The 21,302-nt window shown below is 39.6% G+C and overlaps 2 protein-coding genes across 5 annotated transcripts in view; both read left to right on the top strand.

The window, feature by feature from the left end:
- Position 1: 1 nt before the first annotated feature.
- On the top strand, positions 2-10,534 carry LOC135324652 (U3 small nucleolar RNA-associated protein 15 homolog). Its single transcript, XM_064501334.1, has 12 exons — positions 2-354; positions 925-1,017; positions 1,125-1,309; positions 2,426-2,604; positions 3,417-3,542; positions 4,195-4,330; positions 5,536-5,620; positions 7,981-8,130; positions 8,325-8,426; positions 8,627-8,760; positions 9,302-9,360; positions 9,870-10,534. The coding sequence occupies exons 1-12, from the start codon at positions 265-267 to the stop codon at positions 10,091-10,093; spliced, it is 1,563 nt and encodes a 520-aa protein (XP_064357404.1). The 5' UTR covers positions 2-264; the 3' UTR covers positions 10,094-10,534.
- Positions 10,535-18,220: 7,686 nt separating this feature from the next.
- Positions 18,221-21,302, top strand: part of LOC135324650 (rho guanine nucleotide exchange factor 28-like) — a 133,641-nt gene continuing 130,559 nt past the window's right edge. The window contains exons 1-2 of one of the 4 annotated variants that reach the window (XM_064501321.1): positions 18,221-18,647; positions 19,265-19,336. The gene's annotated coding sequence lies outside the window, so the exon portion shown is untranslated. The remainder of the gene's footprint in view (positions 18,648-19,264; positions 19,337-21,302) is intronic. The other 3 variants (XM_064501322.1, XM_064501323.1, XM_064501325.1) reach the window with 3 other exon arrangements.

Here is a 21,302-nt window from a genome sequence, read left to right on the forward strand (position 1 = left end):
GCGCGAGAATGACGCGGCTCTCACGAGCTCAGCGTCCTCCCGCGAGGCAGGCACGGGCGGGCCATGGCGGCGGCGCGCGGCGTGGCGCTCGCTCCCTGAGGCGGCGACGGGACCCCCTGAGCGCCCGGTCCGGCCCGGCCCGGCCCGGCCCCCTGAGCGCCCGGCCCGCAGAGCCGCCCGCGGCGCGGCCCGCAGCCCGGGGCAAGGCTCGCAGGCGGCCGCGGCTCCCCGAGGAGGCGCCGCGCGGGCCGGCTGCGGGCCGCGATGGCGAGTTACAAGCCGGTGGTGGTTCCGGCGCAGCCCCGGCTCGGCGAGAAGGTCACGCAGGACACGCTGTACTGGCGCGGCTACAAGGTGCGGGCAGCCCCGGGGCAGCCGGGGCGGGGACGGTGCTGCGCCGGGCCCGGGCCGCTCTGCCGCGCCTTGGGGTCGTCAGGGCGCTGCCGGGCCGGCGCGGGGACGGCGCCGCTCCTCCGGCTGCCGGGTGACGGGCTGACGCCTCGGTGGCGTCCGTCCGTCACTCCGTCTGTCCTGTGTCAAAGCCTGCTAAGTGACTTCCTAGAAGCCTGGGCTGGCGAGCACCCCACGTGGGCCCCAGTACGCGTATCTAGTGTCCTAAAGGATTTTTTGTTGCTTTCGTTGGCGTAATCAAGCTGTTTTTAAGCGTGTGCGAATAGGCTTTTGTTGCTCAAATGAAATGCATAGTTAATAGATCATTTATAATGCATGGATAGGAAACGTTAAAAGTGCATCTACGATCTACAAAGCAGTAGAAGGCTGGCTGGAGAGAAACTTAATAGGATTGTATTTAAAAAGTAAATCGGGCCCGAGCAGGTTTTGAGTGCTGTGTAGGAAGAATAATAGGCTGCTTTCACTTTTGATAGTGGACTTCTGTGTATTTGATAATTCTTATAATTCCTTTAGACACCTGTTCAGATAAAGGAATTTGGTGCAATAAACAAGATTGACTTCTCCCCAGTTTCTCCGTATAACTATGCTGTCACAGCCTCCTCAAGGGTAAGTGTTTTTCTTTTGAGGTTTTTATGTTTTTAGGCTTTATAAATGGTCTTATTTTGTTTGTCAGCTAGTATTATATGAATTAACTTAATGTCTTGTTTTGCTAGATCCACGTTTATGGTCGTTACTCTCAGGAACCAATCAAAACATTTTCTCGCTTCAAAGATGCTGCCTACTGTGCCACATACAGAGATGATGGCAAGCTGCTTGTTGCTGGCAGTGAAGAAGGTAGCATTCGACTCTTTGATATCAGTGGAAGAGCACCACTGAGACAGTTTGATGGTCATACTAAGTAAGACAATGTTGTTTTGTTCCTTGTCTGTCTGATCTTGCTCATGCATTTACATATGTCTGCTTTGCATATTGCTGAAAATCTTAAAAATATTAATCTGTGTTATATCCAACTGTCTCACATTCATCTTGTTGAAAAGTAGGCTTTTAAATGTTAACATTAGAATTGGAGTGACAGTATATATATATTAATTCCAAAAATGAATCCAGTATGTGAAAGAATAAATACAGCTTGTAACTTAGGCAGGTGTCCGTTACTTAATATATTGTGTACGTATAGTCTTGTGACTCCAATGTACTGATAAGCAAATTCTGTTCGATGCTAGGATAAACAGAGTTCTAAAAAGAGGTTAAAGGTGGTGAAGAAATTTGCCAGGAAGAGCAAAAATCACTTTAAAAAGGGGGGGTGGGGATGGAAGAGAAGGAGTTCTTATTTTCCAGTGAGAAGAAGAAAAATGTTTGAAATAGGCTTATCAGTTTTACGGAGAGAACACAGCAGTAGTATCTAGAATGCATAGATTGCTGTGTTGTGGAAAACTGTAGGTATTTTATCTATCTATAACAACAACAACAAAACCCCCTTAATAATCAGAAGGTGCACAGGCAGAACTTGAGAGTGTGTTTCCACTATAGTTCTCTGTTGCAGATAGGGTATTATCTTATGTCCTGACCACTAGGTTACCTGTAAATAAGTTTTAGGGTATGTGTGTTTTCTGTCAAAGTTATTCTCTATTGGTATGTTACATTGATAATATAGATTTGAATAGTGATTTTTTAAAGGACAAGAAGAATTTCCAAATCAGTCTTAAAATTTACTAATTATAAATTTAGAGTAAAGTAGAGTACTAATACACAGACCTCAGTAAGAAATAAAAAATTTACAGATTTTTGAAAAGGCATCCAGTAGCCCTGTAAAACCCTTAAAGCAGATCATGTTGGTGCTTAGATCAGCACCTGTCAGCATGACCTTTTTCTGGTTGAAAATACAAAAACTAAAGTATTCTTAGCTTCTAAAGTAGAGGAAGTACTTTCCTTTAAAAAAAATCTGCAGTCAAACCACGTGTTCTGGAAACAATTATATATTTTAACTTTGGATATTGTGGATTCTGTTTCCTAGAGCTGTTCACATAGTGGGCTTCCTGTCCGATAAATACCGAATATTTTCTGGTGGTGATGATTATTCATCAAATTTGTGGGATATTCCAAGTGCTACAGAAATTGTGTCATATAGTGAACATACAGACTACGTGAGATGTGGTTGTGCAAGTAAGCTGAATGCAGATGTCTTTATAACAGGTTTGTGTTTTGTTTTGTTTTTTAAGTGCTTCTTTTGGATCAAACTGAAAAAAAACGCAGAAAGATGGTTTCTCTTTGATGCAGTAGGATCTCTTTGATTACATCTTAAACATGAAGGATCTGTCTTCCTGCTTTGTGCCTACTTTGTCATTTCCTTTTTGCTTGTTTTTCTATTTTAAGTGGTTTGACTGACGTAGCACTGATACCTGTAGGGAAACTGTAAGCGAGCTCACTTTTAACATATCCTTCCTTTGTGCTTTAGCCTATTAAGGTTACTTGCCTTTGAAAGCTAAAGAAAGTCCTGTGAGTGCATCCTTTAGCTGGCATTGACTGAAATGTTGTCTCAGGTTTTGGATGAAGGAAACGTGTTAAATTGTATTGAGATCACAAGTTTTTGTGCACAAACAACTGAATCGTAAGGTGCTGTGAGGAGTTACCTGAAACCAGTTGCTTTTGGATTTCCTAACAATTGCTATGAAAAATCTGGTGTTCCTTACTTTTAGATGCATAAGACACGGGTTTCATCAGATTTTCTGATTTCTGTTATTATATTAACACTTGAGAACGGAAGGAAAATAAAGTTAAGACTTAAATTATGTATAAGGCCTGACATGTTGATAGGCCTAGAACTGAGAGCTGTGTGCTGTCTGGAGACTGTAAATTAACATAGGTAAAACACTAGGTGTTTTAAGTGTATAGTTTAAAACTGTTTCCATTTGGCACAAGCTCCTTTGGCTTGTAGCAAGTGCCTGTTTTAGTTCTTGAAATAGTTTAGCTTTTGTAATGTCGGTTATTTATGGTGTTGATTACAGGTTCCTATGATCACACTGTGAAAGTATTTGATGCACGAATGAAAAAAAGTGTCATGACGATAGAACATGGCCAGCCTGTGGAAAGCGTGCTTCTCTTCCCTTCTGGTGGGCTTCTAGTATCTGCAGGTACCTGGATAAAGTTAACTTTCTTTTCTGTTGGCCCTAATTTGAGAGACATTTCAGCTGCCTAATTCCTGTGTGAGGTTTTTATTTGGCAGTGAAATGATAAGTGACTTAACAGGTGGATTTCTTAGAGGTCTTCCTTGAGAATCTGTGTTGATCCAGAGGGCAAAGGTAGAGGTTTTTTGTCTCCGATTTGCTCATTTGCTCATTCTTGTAGTCAATCAAAAAAAAAAAAAAAAAGAAATTTTTAATGACTTGATAAAGACTTTATTTGGCCCAGTGCTGAAATGAAGGAATGGACATATTTAAGAAATCTCTTGAAAAGACAGGACTGTATCTTTCTCATAATGATGATGCTTAGCAAGGCTTTTTAGTCTCCTCTTATCATTGCATCAGAAATCCTATGACCTAGTGCTGAGTCTAAATTTTTTTGTGAGGAGGGTATAGAGACATTCAGCTATGCTTGCAGAATGCCCTGGGCAAGGGAGCAGGCTTGTAATCTGCCTTGTACCTTGTTCGTAATGGATGATGAGTAGGTACAGAAAGCTCAGTTTTACAAAGGAGGAGGCAGTGTGTACTCTCACTCTGAAAACTTCTTCAGAGAAGCAGAATTGTGTATGCATCAAACACTGTTCTGTGTGCTTTCTTCTCATAGGAGGTCGATATGTGAAAGTTTGGGATGTACTAAAAGGTGGACAATTACTAGTTTCACTTAAAAATCACCATAAAACTGTTACTTGTTTATGCCTGAACAGCTCTGGACAAAGGTTACTGTCAGGATCCCTGGACAGGTTAGTATATTTTATGACTTCATTGTGATTTAAATTCCTTAGGATTTCTTTTGTTCCCTTTGAAGGTAAAACATCAAGATGAAGCTGTGCAGATGTTTTGAGCTGAGATGTTTTTAACTGTTAGGGATGTAATTTATCTGGAAACACATCTTGGGCCAGGGTGCATGTTGCAATATACACTTGTCTTTCCCTCTTATTAGCCTGCATATCAGTGGGGATTGCACGTGCCCATTGGGAATGGATGTGTGGCACTTTTTAGTCAGCGTTTGTTTTTCTGCATCTATAAACATACCTTTGCAGTCTCAGTAAAGTAGCTGTTCTCACTTTACTTTAATGCAGTCACTGTTAGCTAAAACTGGTATTAATATTCACCTTTAAAAGACCCTGTTTTTGTGTATCTGCGGAGTTGCTTCCTGTCACCTAGATTGACTCTGTTGGTGAAAGGGATGCATCCAAGGTGCACAAGTCAAAAATGGCCTTATTACAGGATGTCCTTCTGCTCCTACCCCCACCCCCTTCTGCTGACTGCAGTTATTCAGCTTGTTGTCTCTGAGACATAAGAAATAGTCTGAAATGACAGTGGTTTGTTCTCTTCCTGCCTTCCTCCAGTACTTCCTAGGCTTACTCAAGCATTATGTTGAGAAAGCATAAGCTGAAGATCACTAACTTTGTACCTATTTGTCATTCAATGCTTGTAATTGCTAATAAGTTCATACTTTTTATAAAGTACTGTTTTATTTTTCTGGTTGTTAAATAGTTATTTCCCACCTTCAGCCAAATCATTAAACAGCAGCAGGAGGCAAGACTATCCATGTATTTTCTTCCAGAAATTGTAGATAGATCTTCCATTTAAAATTAAAAAAAAAAATTTGAAGAAAGGTTGCCTTAGTGTTTCCTAATAAGTGTTGCTAAATTCAGATGGTCGCTACATCCTCCTCTTTTTTCTTCCCCTGTCCTTCCCCTGTTGTCATCTTTTGGGAGTAAGGGTAATCCTTTCTTGCCTTTTGTGTGTCTTTTATTAGAATCTTTGTGTTATTACAGGAGCAATAATGAGGAATAAGTTCAGTCATAGTGTGAAGAAAGCATGGTTTAAAAACTCAGTTTCCTTAAATCGATGTAACAGAACTGTAGAAGAATGAAATTCTTCCAAATTGTCTACAATAAAGTATTAATAATGAAGTTTTAATCATTACTTTTCTCTATAGGCATGTGAAGATTTACAGTACAACTTCGTACAAAGTAGTCCACAGTTTTAACTATGCAACATCAATCCTCAGTCTTGCATTGTCGGTAAGTACGTTAGAAACTTTCCTAGGCAAGATAATTACCAATAACTTTTAAGTAACTTAAGTAATTCTTTTTTACTTTTATTGCTTCAGAAGTAGTTAGATTATTAGATGCTTCAGAAGAATGCTCTGCATGCAAAACAGGATCACTGAATATATTCCTTCTTAGTAAACATTGCACTAAGAAGTTTTAAACATTATAGATAAGGCAGCAGTTGTCACCTTGTTAAATCAGTACAAAATTGTGTGTGTGTCAAGGATGGTATTTATCATGGGGGAAGTAGGTAGTTGACAAGGGAATAGCCATGTCTTTTGACTTTAAGAAGATTGCACTAATCTTTTGCTTTTCAGGAACCTTCTGAGTTTCCTTTTTTTGTCAGTGATAAAGGGATGAAGTAATTCATTTGCTGATTGAAAAATCTGGAATGGGATGAACCTTTCTTAAAGTTGTTAGTGTCAGGTTGGTCTGAGGAAAAAAAGTGTATAGGGTATCAGCAGAATCAAACTTGTCTGCCAAACAGGTGTCTCCTTGTCTCAGGAAACAGAAAACAAAGATACTTATTTCTCCAAGCCATTTGAGTTCCAACGGATAAATGACCTGCTGGGAGGAAAGTTGGAGGCCAGCACCACTTTTTGTAAACAGTGCTGTTGTGGTGTAGTTACCCTCCTATCTAGCCTCTGAGGGACACATGAAATGGAGTGCCAGGGATACCAGCCCTCTTACATTATTATTGTCCCTGCCCTTAATGGAATCCTGGGGAAAGCAGGGGTTCCTCCTTTCTGCTTTTGCTATCTTGTTCTTCCCTGCCCTTCTGTTTCAGTGAATACAAGAGGGCTAGAGCTGTAATGAGCTTTGAATGACTTTGCTTGCGGTGAAGAATGTAGGTAGGACATGTTTTTCACAGAACCAAAATACCAAACCCTTTAAGCTTCTGTAGCAACTGCAAAACATCACACAAATCCTGTAGTTTGGCATCTCTGTAGGTATCTTTCAAACATAATCTTTTGTTTTATATTGATTAAGTACCTTGAGTTTTAAATGATCATATGAGGATGTAAGAATAGCTATGCTGGGTCAGGCCAAAGGTCAGTGCAGCCCCAGACCCCTGCTTTGAGCTGTAGCCATAAGCAGATGCATATGGGAAAATAAAAACAGGGCAAGCATGTGTGATATGTCTCCTGATACTCTCCCAAACTCCCAACTATTTTAAGGTGACAAACTTGCTGATCTGGATATAGTTCGTGTAACCCTCAATGGATTTCTCTTACATGAACTTGTTCGATCCCAGCTTGAGCTTGTGCAAACATTTAACATTCACAAGACTTCTTTAACAAGGAGTTGCACAGGTCTGCGACCTGTTATGTGAAGAATTACACCCTTTAATTCCATTTGAACCTTTATCGACTTCATCTGATGCTCTTGAAGGACACAGTGAACAGCTGATCTCCGTCTACCATCTCCATCCATGCGTGTCATGATTCCGTAGGCTTCTTTCACATCCCTCCTCAGATGTCTCTCTTTCCATGCTGAAGAGTTCTGTCTCCCTTAGTTCTACCTCAAATCAAGCCAATCTTGTATTCTTCTTCTTTTTTTTTTTTTTTTTGATTCCTCTCTTCTGAGTCTGCTACTGTCTTGAGAACAGTATCCTCCTAGGATTTAAGAAGCAGGCAAACCATCGATTTATTCAGTGGCAGAATGACCTCCGTTTTATTACTTCTGTAGTTATTCCTAACTCTTTATTGGCTTTTTATTAACAGCTCTGGAGCATTAAAATAATGTTTTCATAGAATTATCTGCTAGAAGTAGTAGGTCAGAAACCATTGTTTTACATGTGAAGTTACTATTTTTCCCCTGTGCACCACTTATCATTATGACCTTTAGCATTAAATAAATATAACCTTGCTATACAGGTAGAATCTATACCAGTGACTGATCTTTTGAACAATTTTCACTTTGTTCTCAAAACTGCTGTTCAGTGATAGCTTTCTAATAGATGATGTTCATATTTGCTGTACAGTATGTAATAGCCAAAGGGAACTGAACACTGTTTAAAAAAACTGTCATAAATTATAGGCATTTGCAACCTAAAACAGAATGATGTTACTGCATATTTGAACCTTAACATTAGAGGTTTATTAGATAGATCAGGTTGCTTAGGACTGCATCTTTGAAGTTGGCTGTGCTTTGAGCAGGGAGCTAGACCATAGGAACTCCAGAGGTGCATTCCAACTTAAATTATTCTATGATCCTGTGATTAGAGCTTTATTACAAAGCAAAAAAACTGAAAAAGCTGTGTGGTATAGCATACATCATCAAATAAAGATACTAGGTTACTAACTGTGGATTTTTTTTTTTCGTTTTAGCCTGAAGACGAAACCATAGTTGTAGGCATGACCAATGGGGTGCTAAATGTTAAACATAGAAAGCCTGAAGAAAGCAAAGTAAAGTCTCAAAAGAAGAGACAGCCAGCATATAGAACCTATGTAAAAGGAAGAAATTACATGCCAAAACAGGTATGGCAGGGTGAGAAAATGTATACTGAAGCTCACTTCAAGATTGTTTTTTGTTGTTGTGGTTTTCTTGTGCTGTGTTGAAGAAAGGGAAGGAGGGAGGGAAGATATGAAGACACAAGTTTCTTCATGATAATAAAATATTTAACACATTGTTTATATGTTTGCCTTATTCTGAATTTGTCTTTCAATTCTAGGAGGATTTCTATGTCAGTAAACCCGGAAAATGTGTTTTGAGGAAGTATGACAAGCTGCTGAAGAGCTTTCAGTCATCCAAGGCCCTTGATGCAGTCCTGGAGGTAAGGCGCTGTTGAGTTCTATCATCTGAAATGGATTTTTATTTATCTCAGACAAACTTTATTCTAGTGTAGGACTAGAAAGGAATCAGACCTGTATGGGTTCCTTGTGCATTCTTATTTATTTATTTGCAAACTGGTATCAACTCTGTTTTGTGTTTGAAGATGGTGCTTGATACTAAAATCTTCTTAAATATGTCCAGCCCCACATCAGGCTCTATACTCCTGAAGTTACAGTTGCGGTCATGCAGGAACTAAATCGCAGAGGAACACTAAGGAGTGCGCTTGCAGGCCGAGATGAGAAGCAAATTAGTCTCCTCCTTACCTTTGTGACAAGGTATTTTTTTTCTGAAAATTTTATCTGAGCAGTTACTTTGAGGCCCGTATTTCTTGTTAGTTTTTGCCACAGAGTCTCAAGAGATTGTGGGTGGAACACTCAGTACTCTTGAAATCTCTATGCCTTTTGCTTTCTGATACCAGGATCTAGGATTTCACCCAGAGTACTGAAATTACATGTTAGCACAAAACACATTTGCTGATAATATAAGAGCCACAAAGAAAGTATATCTTGCCACTTTGCCTGATATTCTACCTCTCGTACTGCTGTTTTCTTTATCTTGATGAAACTCATTTCTACATGTACACGATGCTTTTGCTTGTCCTCCAAACCTCACTGCCTTCCCCACAGAAGGAGGGTAAATACCACGTGTAGGTTTTAGATTCACAGCTCTGTGACTCCTGCTTTGTGAGGCTTCTTTAAGGAAAAAAAAGTCTCATCTTTCTGTATGTGTATGAGAAAATGACTTGCAACTAGTTAGTGGAGGGAAGAGGGCAGTTGGCAAAAATAGTAAAACTAGGATGTTTTCCTATTTTTGCAGGCGTGTCATTGAGCCTAGATTTACTCGTGTACTGGTAACTGTTGCAGATATGATCACTGGTAAGTACAACACAAAGAAGATTCTCAAAGCCCTAAAGGCTTTGGAAATAAGGTGTACAAAGTGCTGTGTTTTTAAGAAATCACATTTGTATGGGTTATTTTATAAGTACAAGTACAAACTCAGGGGTGAAAGAATGATCCAGGTGATTTTGACCACACTCAGTATCTAAGTCTGACTTGTGGTGACTGCAGAAAGCTCTTCATCAGCACTAAACATGTTTGATACTTTGTATTTCTGTACTTACATAGTACAAGTGACTTCAGCTTCTCCACTGAGGGAGTAAAAAGACTATTTGAGGTAGTAAAAATTTCTGCTTCTGTTAGTTTAACTTATCATTACTGTGAGCATATACCAATAACTAACACTGTTTTTAGGACAACATTAAAGTTGTCTTATTTGTCCACAGCATTTGACTATTGCCAGACTCCTTAAATGTGTATCTAACTAGCCACTATAATTTTCATGTCCTTATAGATGTGTGGACTATTAAATGTCTGTTTCTTTGCAGACATTTATCAGCCTGTGGTTGGACAGTCGGCACTTGTCGATAAACAGTTCTTGAGACTCCAGGAAGCCATAGGAAAAGAGATTGACTATCAAGAGGAACTACTAGAAGTTTTGGGCATGATGGATGCACTGTTTGCTACTTTGACTAAGAAAAGGGCTGCCTACCTAGAAGAGAACAAAAGTAATGGTCTTACAAAGACTCTGGAACAAGATATGAATAACTGAGAACCATCACAACAAATTGTCACAAAAACTGTGTGGACTTCAAATATATGACCTGATCTCCTGGTAACTTTTTATAACAGCAGCTTTCAAAATACCCCCTCTCTGCAGAAGTTCTCTTGCAATGTGTGTTTTTGAAGCGGCTGAATTATTGAAGACAGAGGGAAAAGGACTCTTTCAAGACTTTTCCATGTAATATTTTTTGAATAACTGAATTTTAAAGTTTTATTCCAAAGCTATTTAACTTTTAAAGTGTTTTGTGCATCCAATACTAAGTCATTATTTGATTCAGAGAAACAGTCAAAAACTTCCACTTTTTATTCATGAGAAAATAATTGAGGTTTGTCTAATTTTAATGTGTCATCAGCCTTATATAAGAATTGGTTAATATCCAATCTCAGGTATTTGGACACAGGAATAAAACCAAGTGTAAGTTTGATATAACCTGGCTGCATTGTGTTTTCTCTCCTTGCTTAGCCTCCACCTCAAACTTTCATGAATCCATAGGAAACAACGAGATGACGTAAGAAAATGAGTGCACATGATTTTTTTTTTAAGCGCATTAGAAGAAAAATGCTCATGTTTATTGAAAAACTTGCCAGTTTCTTTTTTTTTTTTAAAGATGCATATACCTTGATATGAACTTATTTCTCAAGAAAATAGATAATTATTTAAGGGAGATGAAATGGGAAATGAATTAAAATTAAATTCACTTAGTGAACAAACAAACTCTACATCAGTGAGGAAATTATCAGTTAAGTAGGATTACTTTTTTTGTGTTTTTGTGAAGTCCTATCACTTTTGTTGTACAGTAAATGTAATACAATACAATACCTTGTTATCAGTATGTATTTGAGTGCTGGGGTAATTGCGTACTTAACTTCAAGCAACACTGAAGTAAGATGGTATACTTTGTAAAGATGTGTTGGGTGGCCTTGGGGTGTACCCATGTGGGAAGACAGTAAGGTAAAACTTTGTTTTTAACCTGTTTCTGTGTTTTGTGTTTTCCCTAGGGCTGAAATATGGTTGAGATATAATATGATCTTCCTGCAAAAGGAACTTGCTCAGGTGTGGCAGTGAAAGATGGTAGAAATAACCTGAACAATTCTTGCAAGTTCTGCATAAAATCCTAACCATCTTTGTCTAAAAACTGTGGATCAGTATCTGGTCAGCTCTTCAATTAATTTGTGAGCAATATACATTCCTGGCTACTGGGTTTTGCAGGTTTTATTCTGAAGTCTTAGGGGGGATTGTAGATAATAGTAAGGAGCGTGTTCGTAGCAACTTACTTTCTTCAGTGCTCACTTTATTATTTTTAATGCATTTCTGTTAATATACTTGAACTTTCTGATGTCTTTTAGCAAATCAGTATGTTACTTTTAACTATGTAACTTAATCAGGCAAAGTCTCTTAGAAGACTTCAAAATGAAGCTTCAGGGGTGGATTGTGTTACCTTGCTGAATTCCCTGCATTCCATGACCCTTCAGTACTTTTTGTAGTTGAAGGTAGATATTTACGTTGGCAGCTTGGTGCTCTACTGCCTGAGGACCATTCATCTTGACATCAAATATATGAATATCATTAGTAAAAATTCACACTATCTTTAGATAGTCTCACAGTATATATCCATTGTAGTGCCTTGGAGTTTGATGTGTTGCTACCAGAACCACAGAAATAAATTAGATTAAAATAGCAATTATTTTATGATCTTATAGTAGCTTAATTTATTACTGGGTTTTCTATTCATGTTATTCTGCAAACTGAGCTTACCGAGGTAGAACTGGCAGCAGGTGTGATTTATCATCTATACAGATGAAAATTTGATTAAAAAAAAGATGGAAAAACAAATGCTGTTTAAGACCTCCATTTCTGAGAAGACCACTAAAATTATATTTTGGAGACTCTTATCTGCCTGGCCCTACTGATTTTTTGGTACTTGAGTGGAAGAAGCCAGATGTATCATGAGTTCTAACGGATTCACTGTCTCTGTGTTGAATGCTAGCATTTGTTCAAGTGACACCTAGTCAGTTTGTCAGACTTGTCTGTTGTGTCCTTGCTCTTGTCTGTTACGAGAATTATTCTTCTTTTTTTTTTTTTAAACCTCATTTAGTAAGATTTGTTTTTATTGTATAAGGTTTTTTTTTTCTCAATACTTTTAAAACTAAGTTACAGGGGAATCAGACTAAGGTTTTGTTATTACCAGTGAGGCTCCTATTGTTTATGTTCTGATTTTATTTAACTATAGTTTTATTAAAAAAACCTTCAAACATCAGCATTGTAATAGACTGCCATTGAATAAGACAGTGAAAAACAAAGTTTTTGTAAATGACTTGATTTGCAGTTGTTTCTGTGCGTTGGTAAATGTTTAAAATGTATTAATGCAATGTCAAGCATGCATATTTTTGTTGTTTTACAGGTAAGCCTAAAGTTCTTGTAATTTAATCATTTTTCCAGAAGTATGTTATCTTGTGCCCTGGAATCTAATGCTCTTGAAGCACTAAGATGGAGTGGGATGAATTGTAGTAGTTAAAATTAATTGTTCATTGGATTAGAAGGGGGGTAGCATTGGGTTTTCTGAGGACAGGGAATTCTACTTTTTCTCTAAAAGTGTGGATTTCTTGCACACAGCATCTTCCTTGACTTCTAGGTCATTTGAGAATTACTAGGTTGGTTTGGCTTTGACGTATTCATATACCTTTTCCTAGAGCTGCAAGTTTTAGATGAAATGCACTTTAACTTTTTTGAAGTCCTTTTCATCAGAAGCATGTTGTAGCTGTTTATTTAAAAGAGGAAAAAGAAATCCCCTCTTCCCCCTATTTCAGAATATTGCTATGTCTCTGAAGCATTGATAGCATGGAGGCTTCTGCAGCCTAATGCAACCAGAAATAGCCTGGGTGTCTAAAAGAAAAGTGAATTTAACACTTCTCTTGCCTGTTCTTCAGCCAGCTGAATTACGTGGGAGGAAGAGAGGAGCTGGTTGGTTGGTTGTTTTTGGCAAACCTTCAAGTGAGCATTTCTCAGGAAAGATGCTGATCTGTTTTCCTATTACTACTTCTGATAATGACCTCTTGTATTGCTAAGTTACTTAAGTGTGCAAAATTCATGAGGGTTAATACCTTTTGTATTTCAACAGATGTGCTTTGAAGACTATGCCACTAGAATTTCCTAAATTGTATCAGCTGAGTTGTTCAAAGCTGAGTAGCTGATCATGAGAAAGCAGAAAATACCAACAGTATATATGCTCTAACATTATGGCTTAGTGATATAAAGGGCTTCAAGAATAAGAGACAACTAAAACAAACTTTAAAAACATCTCATAAAAGAGAGCATTTTGAGTGGGACGGCCTACTTTGGGCTATCTTAACTGATGTTATCCCTACTGCCTTGCTAGGGCTTGCTTTACTGTAATGCAGTATACACGTTTCCATCATAAAATGGAACACTTTTCTGGTTGTTTACCATTCAAGTGGTGTGGGATTGTAATTAGCATCTCAGAACTGAGTGTCATTTTAAACAACTCATTTAAGTCTGTAGCATATAAGTGAGAATGCTATGTGTGGACAGTACTGTGAGAATCTAGGCTGTACACCATGGTAGCTCACTAGTTTCTTTATGAGCCATCTGTACAGAAATGGTAGTATAATATTTGAGTGGTAAAATCATCTCTGCTTGTTCCCATAGGAGGAGGCTTCAGAACTCAATTTTTATGCGTGCCTTGTGAAGTAAGAACCACTGAAGTACTTTACTAGTGCTGGAGGATGGCCATTTAAAACAGTTTTAAATAATTGCAAGCTTTGGTCTTGGATATAAAGAGCTTCTAATTAAAATAGTACATTTCTTTTGTACCAAACTGCTGATGCAGTTTTATAAAATAGTTTTTGGAAGCTGAGTAGTCCCTTTGCACTTTTCAGTTTGGATATAGGTTATATTATCTGAACATTTTTATAACTGGATATCATAAAGTGCATTTTTGTGCTGTCAAGTAATGCAGGACTATTAAGTGACCATGTTGTTTCACAGCTCTGTGCTTGTTTCCCCTTTTAGAAAATACCAGATCTATGCCGTCCTGATACAATGAGTTTTGACATTTAGATGCAGAAAGATTAAAGGGATGGAGAATGGAGGGTGCTTGTTCTTTTGTTTAGCATTATTAGCTTTACCTGATTTTTGATAAGCCATTAAGAATTTTAGTGATGAAGTCACAGGTGACAACTCCTTGGTGGCTTTTTTTATAGATAACCTTTTACAAGGTAATTGTGTATGTTCACTTTCTTAGGCAATTTAAAGACCAGACGAATGAGGACGTTATTCATTGCAAATGGAACTTTTCAGTCACTACATGAGAATGGACATTTAACTGAAGCCCACAGCATCAAGTGAAACTTCTGGGTGCCAATAGCATATAAAATAAGTCAGTCTGGTTAGTTTTTTAAAGTTTATTTGATACAGTAAATATTGTTTTAAAATAAACTTGCCTTGCCAAATAAGATAAAAACAGGATGTTTGGATGCAACAGTTTGTACTCAGTTTTTTTTCTTGCAGGGGATATTTATGTTCCTAAGTGTTTTAGGCATTGTGCAGAACTAACCTGTGTACTGTCCCCTTCTGCAGGTAGAAGGGGGCTGAGTGATACTCAAAAGCACATTATTTGTGATGGTGCCTTGGTAATGGTGGTTGCTAAAGGGGCTTATACAAAGCATAAAGAATTTGACACAGGAAACAGTAAAATGTGAAAAGGAAGGGTAAAGCTATGGAAGTGTAATATTATAATATTGAAGTGGCTGATCAAGCAATTTCTGATTGCTTAATTTGGCAGGAAGCACTAAGAGATGGATGGGTATAAACCAAGATGGAAATATTCTTGCTCTGTGTTTATCAAGATGCAAAATCTCTTGGCTGAAGTCCTGCATGATTTAGTACATAAGCTTTTACAAGAAACTTTGAGTTCTGTTACTGTCTCAAGGTATATGCTTATTCCAGAAGAGAATCTACCCTTCAGTGTTTGACCTCTCTTGAATGAAATATGTTACTATTTATACTTTATTTAATCATTGAATTCTGGAGTTGAGAGAACTTAAATCTGTTCATGTAGTTGCAACAGTAAATGGAAAAATTATGCATCTCAGATCTGAAGTTTTGATGCAGAATACCTTTTCCCATGCTTTCTGATAATTTAACTTTCTGCCAAAGATCTTTTGGTTTAGGTTTGGAATCTCCTGAGTTCACTGACAATGTAAAAGCCTGGGTTTGTGTTAGGAAAAATCTCAAGCGCATTCAAGCAGGCTCAAGACATCCCTTAAATACAAACAAAACTCGCCCTTTCACAGATCCTAAAATCTCCTCTGATCCTGCTCATAAGCATCAGAAGCCCATACGGATGGGGAATTTGTCATTGCTTTTGCCAGCAATAGCAATTAGTCTTCAGAATCTGACATATCTTTGCATTTAAAAACAAACAAATGGAACCTTTTAATGGCTCTAACAATGCTTGTGCAACACAGGCTGAGCTGCCTCTGGCAAATCTTGCCAAGTATTTGGTTTTGATCTGCATATGTACTTGAGCTCAGAGTTTGTGTGAGGGTTATGGTTGCAATACTGAGCTGAGACCTTTTTGCATTGTCCTAGATAATGATAAGCTACCTTTCAGTGATACTGTATGGTTGGATAATGTGACCTAATACACTGAGATATTGCACAATAAGGAAGTCAAATGTTTTATGGAAAAACATCTACTTTTTTATAGGATACTGCATGTTCACTATAAGTTTTGTAGCACCAGGGAAAATTTTCAGGGAAGATCACACAAATTTTGCAGTTGAAAAACAGGAAAAGACAGCTTTGTTTCCTGAGTCACTGTTCTTAAGTAGGCCATAGCCTCAAAATACTTGTACTGAGAATGATAGATAATAATGACTTCTTATTTCCATGTTTATCATTCAAGCAAAAACCATGCCGCATACCATGAAAAAACTGAATAAACATTAATTACTGACATGTGACGGCTAGGCAGCGGTTCTGCCAATGCTAGGATGCTCTACACCATGTAAAGGCAGTCTCTAGAGTGTATGTGCTGTGATACCTGAATGTGCTCTAGCAAAATTTCTGTATACTGCGTACATAGTCCCAGTATGTACTACATGTACATAATGCTTGTTTTTATGATGGAAATCCTATAGAGGATTTTCTCTGGAATTGAGGTCTAAGTATCTTAAAATACTACTACTAATTTGGGGAATTACATAAATTAAATTACAACTCTTGACTACTACTTTGCATAACTTTTTGCAGTAAGGAAAACTAGGAATTGAAATCATGAGGATCTACAACTGCTGCAGATACGTTTATGCTTGTCTTACGTAGTTGAATAACATGCAGTTGGATATCTTGCAGGTAAGACGTGGCTCTACTCAGTGGTAAGTGAAGCAGTCCTTAGGTAAGCTTTCAATAAAGTGTGCTGGGGTTAGATATAGAGGAAAGATGCTATAAATTAGTAGTGTTTTTGTTGTAAGCTGTCGCTAACCTGGCTGAGCCCAATCAACCTTTGCCTCATTCCTTCTCCTTGTAAATACAACTTTCCAAAGTCAAGTCCTGCTCACGTTGTAGCCAGTGGTGTTTTACCTCTGAGACCTCACGGAGTTGTGGGCTGAGTCCTGAGAAGTAAGGTACAGAAAGACCCTGCTTTCTTGTACTCTGAGCAGATGTTTGCCAGGATGATAAGCTACACAGAGTAAACAAATGAAAGGTCTCAAATTTTGAGGATAGACACACACCACGTAAAGCTATGAGGCTAATTAAAAAAAGGGCGGGGGGAGAGGGAAACAAAGGGGGTTATTTGTTTCTTTACCTCTGCTACAGGGAGGTGCCTTCATGACCTGTGCTCTGTTGCAGCAGTCTAATATATTTACTTTTGAAAAAGGCTGGTGAAACTACTGTGCATTCTGGTGTGTAGAGGTAAGTGAATTACAGGGCTGTAATTGCCTTGAGGGCATCTGGTAAGATGACCAATCACTGAGAAGTTTGAATTTTTGACTATGAAGTTTGAGTCTGGTTGTGATTTTGTGCTCTTAACTAGGAGCTTTCAATGTATTTACAGCTTGGATGCAGCTTTTCTATTAATTTGAAAAACAACATGTGGACCTTCTAATATCCGATGTAAGGGAAATGTTGATGTGAATTCATTGGCCGTTTCTTATGTCTTTTTTTTTTTTTAACACTAACAACACAGATAATATCAACACAGAAGACTAACACTTAATGTGTCATTTTTGTCATATGTGGTTGACAATTTAAAAGGCAAACAAAAATCTTAGAATTAGTGGAAATGTCAGTCTGAGAGAGACTCCAGAGGGGGTCATTTGCTTCTCTGCACTGAAGTAGGGAGTAAGTCAGTCTGCATAACTGATCTCACGTCGTTCTTTTAAACCCCTCAGAAGGAAGACTTCATCTCTTTACCAAGTGAGTCTTAGGGAAGAAATGATCTTTTACTGTTGCTTTTTCCTAATACCTAACCTAGTCTTTGAAATGTCAGCTGACTTTTTTGTCCTACGTCTGGAGAACAGCAGATCACGACTGTGTGTTGGGTTTGTAGTAGCTGGGTTTTCTTTGTTTGCTTTTAATAATGCTCACATTGCCGCACTTGACTAAGGAAAGAGTTCAGCAGTTAGGACCTGCAAGTATCCTAGTGGGTATAAGAGAAGGGCATAGGATGGAAAAGAGGTACGGCAACAGAGCAGGCTTTCATCTAGGAAAATACTTTCTGAGGACTTGTTTAATGTTCTGACAGTTGGCTTAGTTAATTTTAGACTGGTGGCATTGCTCAGTAAATCAATCATTAGAACATAATTGGGCTGAACAGACCCAGCGCCCTCATGTTTCCTCTTCCTCTGCTTTCTCATTCTCCTCTTCCCCAGGTTTGTTTAGGATGCGAAGGATGCACAGCTCCACGTAGTGTTCCAGCTGATGCTTCACCAGCACCAACTAAAACATGGTCGTTGCCTCTCGCGTACTGCTTACAGCGTGCGAAAGTTTTCGTCCCCGCAGCACGGCATTCAGATGTTGCTGTGGCAAGGAAAACAAGCCGGCCAATGAACGGGACGAGAGTTACCCAAGTGCAGCCAGAGAGGTTTGTGCTGCCCCTCCCCAGCGAGCCGCTGCGGCACAACGCACCGAGGAGCGAGGGCGGCCGCAGGGCGCTGCAGCGGGAGCCGCGGCGGCCGGGAGAGGGCGGCGCGCTCCGCCGAGCGGCGCTGCGGGCCGCGCCGGGAGCCGTCGGGGCCGCCGCGGAGGGGCCGCGCAGCGCCGGCGCGGCCCGGGGCACCCCCCTCCGCCCCCCCCGCCGGGGCCATCGCGGCGCGGCGCTGTCTCGGTGCCCGCGGGCTGGCGGGGCCGGGCGCCCCCCCGCCCCGGGCTCCCGCGGGCGCGGCCCCGGCGGCGGCAGTGCCGCGCTCCTCCCCCGGCAGCGCGGGCGGCGGCGGCGCTGGCCCGGGCGCCTCTCGCAGGTAACGCGGGGCGGCACCTGCTGCCGCGCAGCCCCCGGCGCCGGGAGCCCGCGGCGCGGGTAGGTGCGGGCCGGGGGCGCGGGGCGGCGGGCGGCGGGGTGGCGTCGCCCCGCGATGGCTCCGCGGGAAAGCGCTGCGCGCGGGCTGCGCTGCGCATTGTCTTGTGGGTTCCCGAAAGCGAGCGGGGAGGAGGCTTTTTTGCTTTTCTTCGCTTGTTGCTTTCCGTTAAGAGCCACGGGTTTTTTGCTTTCCCCCCCCTTTAGATCTTGCACCTAAGTGGGTAGGGTTGTTTTTTAGTCGTAAGAATGCTGGCGATTCTGAGCTGTAGTAGATGGCGTTGAAACTGTTCCAACTGGAAAAAAGGCAAAAGAAAGCTTTCCCAACTTTTTGGAAATTCTGGAAAAACAAAATCTACAAATAGTTCTCCGTAGGGATTTGTCGTATTAACTCCGGTACAGGCAATTTAGAATTACGTAAATTTTCAACCTGAACGTTGACTTTTTTTTTTTAAACAGACAAAGAGTGTAAAAAGCTTCTTAATTTTGTGTCGACTTATTCCTGCCTCTGTACTTGGTACGATACAAAAATGCAGGTGGTTCTTCTTGTAAGTCTTTATGAAAATGCATGAATGTGTTAAGAAGCCTAACATGACTCGTTTTTTATTTTTCTTTTATAGGGATAATTCAGGCTCTCTTTGCAGAAATAGGATTTCAGGAGTCATTTGAATGAGAGGGATTTTTCCACATAGGTAAAAAAGGAACTCTATTTTGATAATTCAGTATAAAAATCAACACATCAAAATTTTGTGAAAAGACTGAGTACTAAAGTGTGTTTTCTTCCTCCAGGGCACTGTTTGAATATTAAATGCAGTAATGAAAGTGTTCACGCAGAATTATCTTAATAATAATCTATCATGAAATTCATCTGGCCTTCTCAGTTGATTCATAAATCAGCCACTTCTGCCAATGTTTTATAATCATATGTAATGCAGTAGTGGTCTTTTTTCTCAATCTGAAATAGCTGCTGTTATTCAGGAGAAGTTCCTGTTGTCTCCCCTGAGAATAGTTCCTTTATGGGGCTGTTTCAGAGGGATACGGTGTGTAAAATGGCTCAATGTTCCTTTATTCTGAATAACACGTTAAACAAGAATTTGCACCAGGATATAGGAAGGATAGCTTATGACTAATATAGTGACTCAGAAGATCCAGTTCCAATATTCAGTTTTGCTACCAGCTCTCTGCATGGCCTAATATCAGTCTGTCAACATCTGTGTGTCTTGGTTTCTAGCTTATAGAAGAGGGGGATGCTGTAGTCTTCAGGCAGGCACACATTTTTTCTGTGCCTACTACAAGTAAGTCTTTTAGGTGCTAAGATATTATCTAGCACAGCAAGCTTTATTACAATGAATGTTGGTGCCTGAGTATTAAATCTGCAAAAGTCTTCATTTGTACCAGCAGTCTTCATACTGTTTTGACTAGAGCCCTCCTTTATTTTTTCTGTTCTGTATTAGCTTGGATATTATTACATCTATGGTGTCTTGTCACCTTTCAGGAATGCTTTTGAGAATTTTTGTCAATGTTGTCAGTTGAAATTCTTTTAAAAATTATACACAAGTTTTTCATTAATACCCTGCTCTAACTAATTGAGCTGTGTGAGTCATCTTACAGGTTCACCATCATTAAGTAGCTACTGAAAACTGTCAATGAGCAATACCACTAAACTACCGTACTGATTAGAGGAGGGCTCTGTGGTGGAATAGTCTTTCTTAGTGGAAGCTGCTTCTGTGAATATCAGAATTATATCTAGTGACTTTGGTATCAAAAATTTGTTTCTTATTCTTAATGGCTATAGAGTTTGTTATGCCTTGCACATTAGCACATAATTATGTGATCAAATTTTGCTTGCGTAATCATTTACATACTAGTTACAGTATCAACTAAAAAAGAAAACCACCTTGATTCTGGGAGTTAAGGCTGAATTAACAGAGGTGGCAACTGGAGAGAATATCTGTTATCTATATGCTGAATAAATTTGGTGTGAAAGTAGTCATTGGTCAGTAGACATGGAGCTATGCCATGACAGTTTTCTGCCACTTTTTAGTGTGTTGCCACATTCTAGGGGAGACAGCAAGAAGATTCTCCAGTTAACTGTCTCAGATTCGAAATTGAAGTTGTGGGGTTGGTTTATGGACAGCTAATATTGGGAGGGGAGTGGAACTAATTCTAGCTCCTGGTTTGAGCTTAAGGCCTCCACTTACACACTTTGAAGGATGAAAGAGGCTTTTTCATGCAGAAGTCAGTTTTGTAAGAGGAAAACATTTTCTGAAGAGCTTGTGAATTTGAAAAACTTAGTAAAATTTCCAGATGACAATCCCTTTCCTCTTTCCCTGTGTTCTCAGGAAAGTTAATTCTAGTTGTCCATGAAGATGGACAGCAGTTTACAGCAGTGTCATTAGATGAACAATGCATCCCCTAACTCTGTTTATTGGTTATAGCACTTCTGTGGATGGGCAAGACTGAGTGGTGATGAAGCATCCTGGATCGTGTCAGAGCATATATTTGAATGCACATATAAAACAAAAAATCTCTGGGTCTATTTCTTTGCTGTTCCGTCAGTGAAATGTATGAGTACACACTCCTTAATCTCTCTTGTGTATGAGAAGTATGTGGATGTTGTGGAGTACTTGTGAGAAATGGAAAAGAAAGGGAGCCTGG

This window comes from Dromaius novaehollandiae, chromosome Z, assembly GCF_036370855.1.
Source record: "Dromaius novaehollandiae isolate bDroNov1 chromosome Z, bDroNov1.hap1, whole genome shotgun sequence".
In the NCBI taxonomy this organism is placed as follows: Eukaryota; Metazoa; Chordata; class Aves; order Casuariiformes; family Dromaiidae; genus Dromaius; species Dromaius novaehollandiae.

Bases quoted from the DNA above. Each gene is read 5' to 3' on its own strand.
- LOC135324652 (XM_064501334.1), top strand. From the start codon at position 265: ATGGCGAGTTACAAGCCGGTGGTGGTTCCGGCGCAGCCCCGGCTCGGC. The intron at 4,331-5,535 runs GTTAGTATATTT...TTTTCTCTATAG, and splicing joins CTGTCAGGATCCCTGGACAG to GCATGTGAAGATTTACAGTA. The intron at 8,427-8,626 runs GTAAGGCGCTGT...AAATATGTCCAG, and splicing joins CCCTTGATGCAGTCCTGGAG to CCCCACATCAGGCTCTATAC.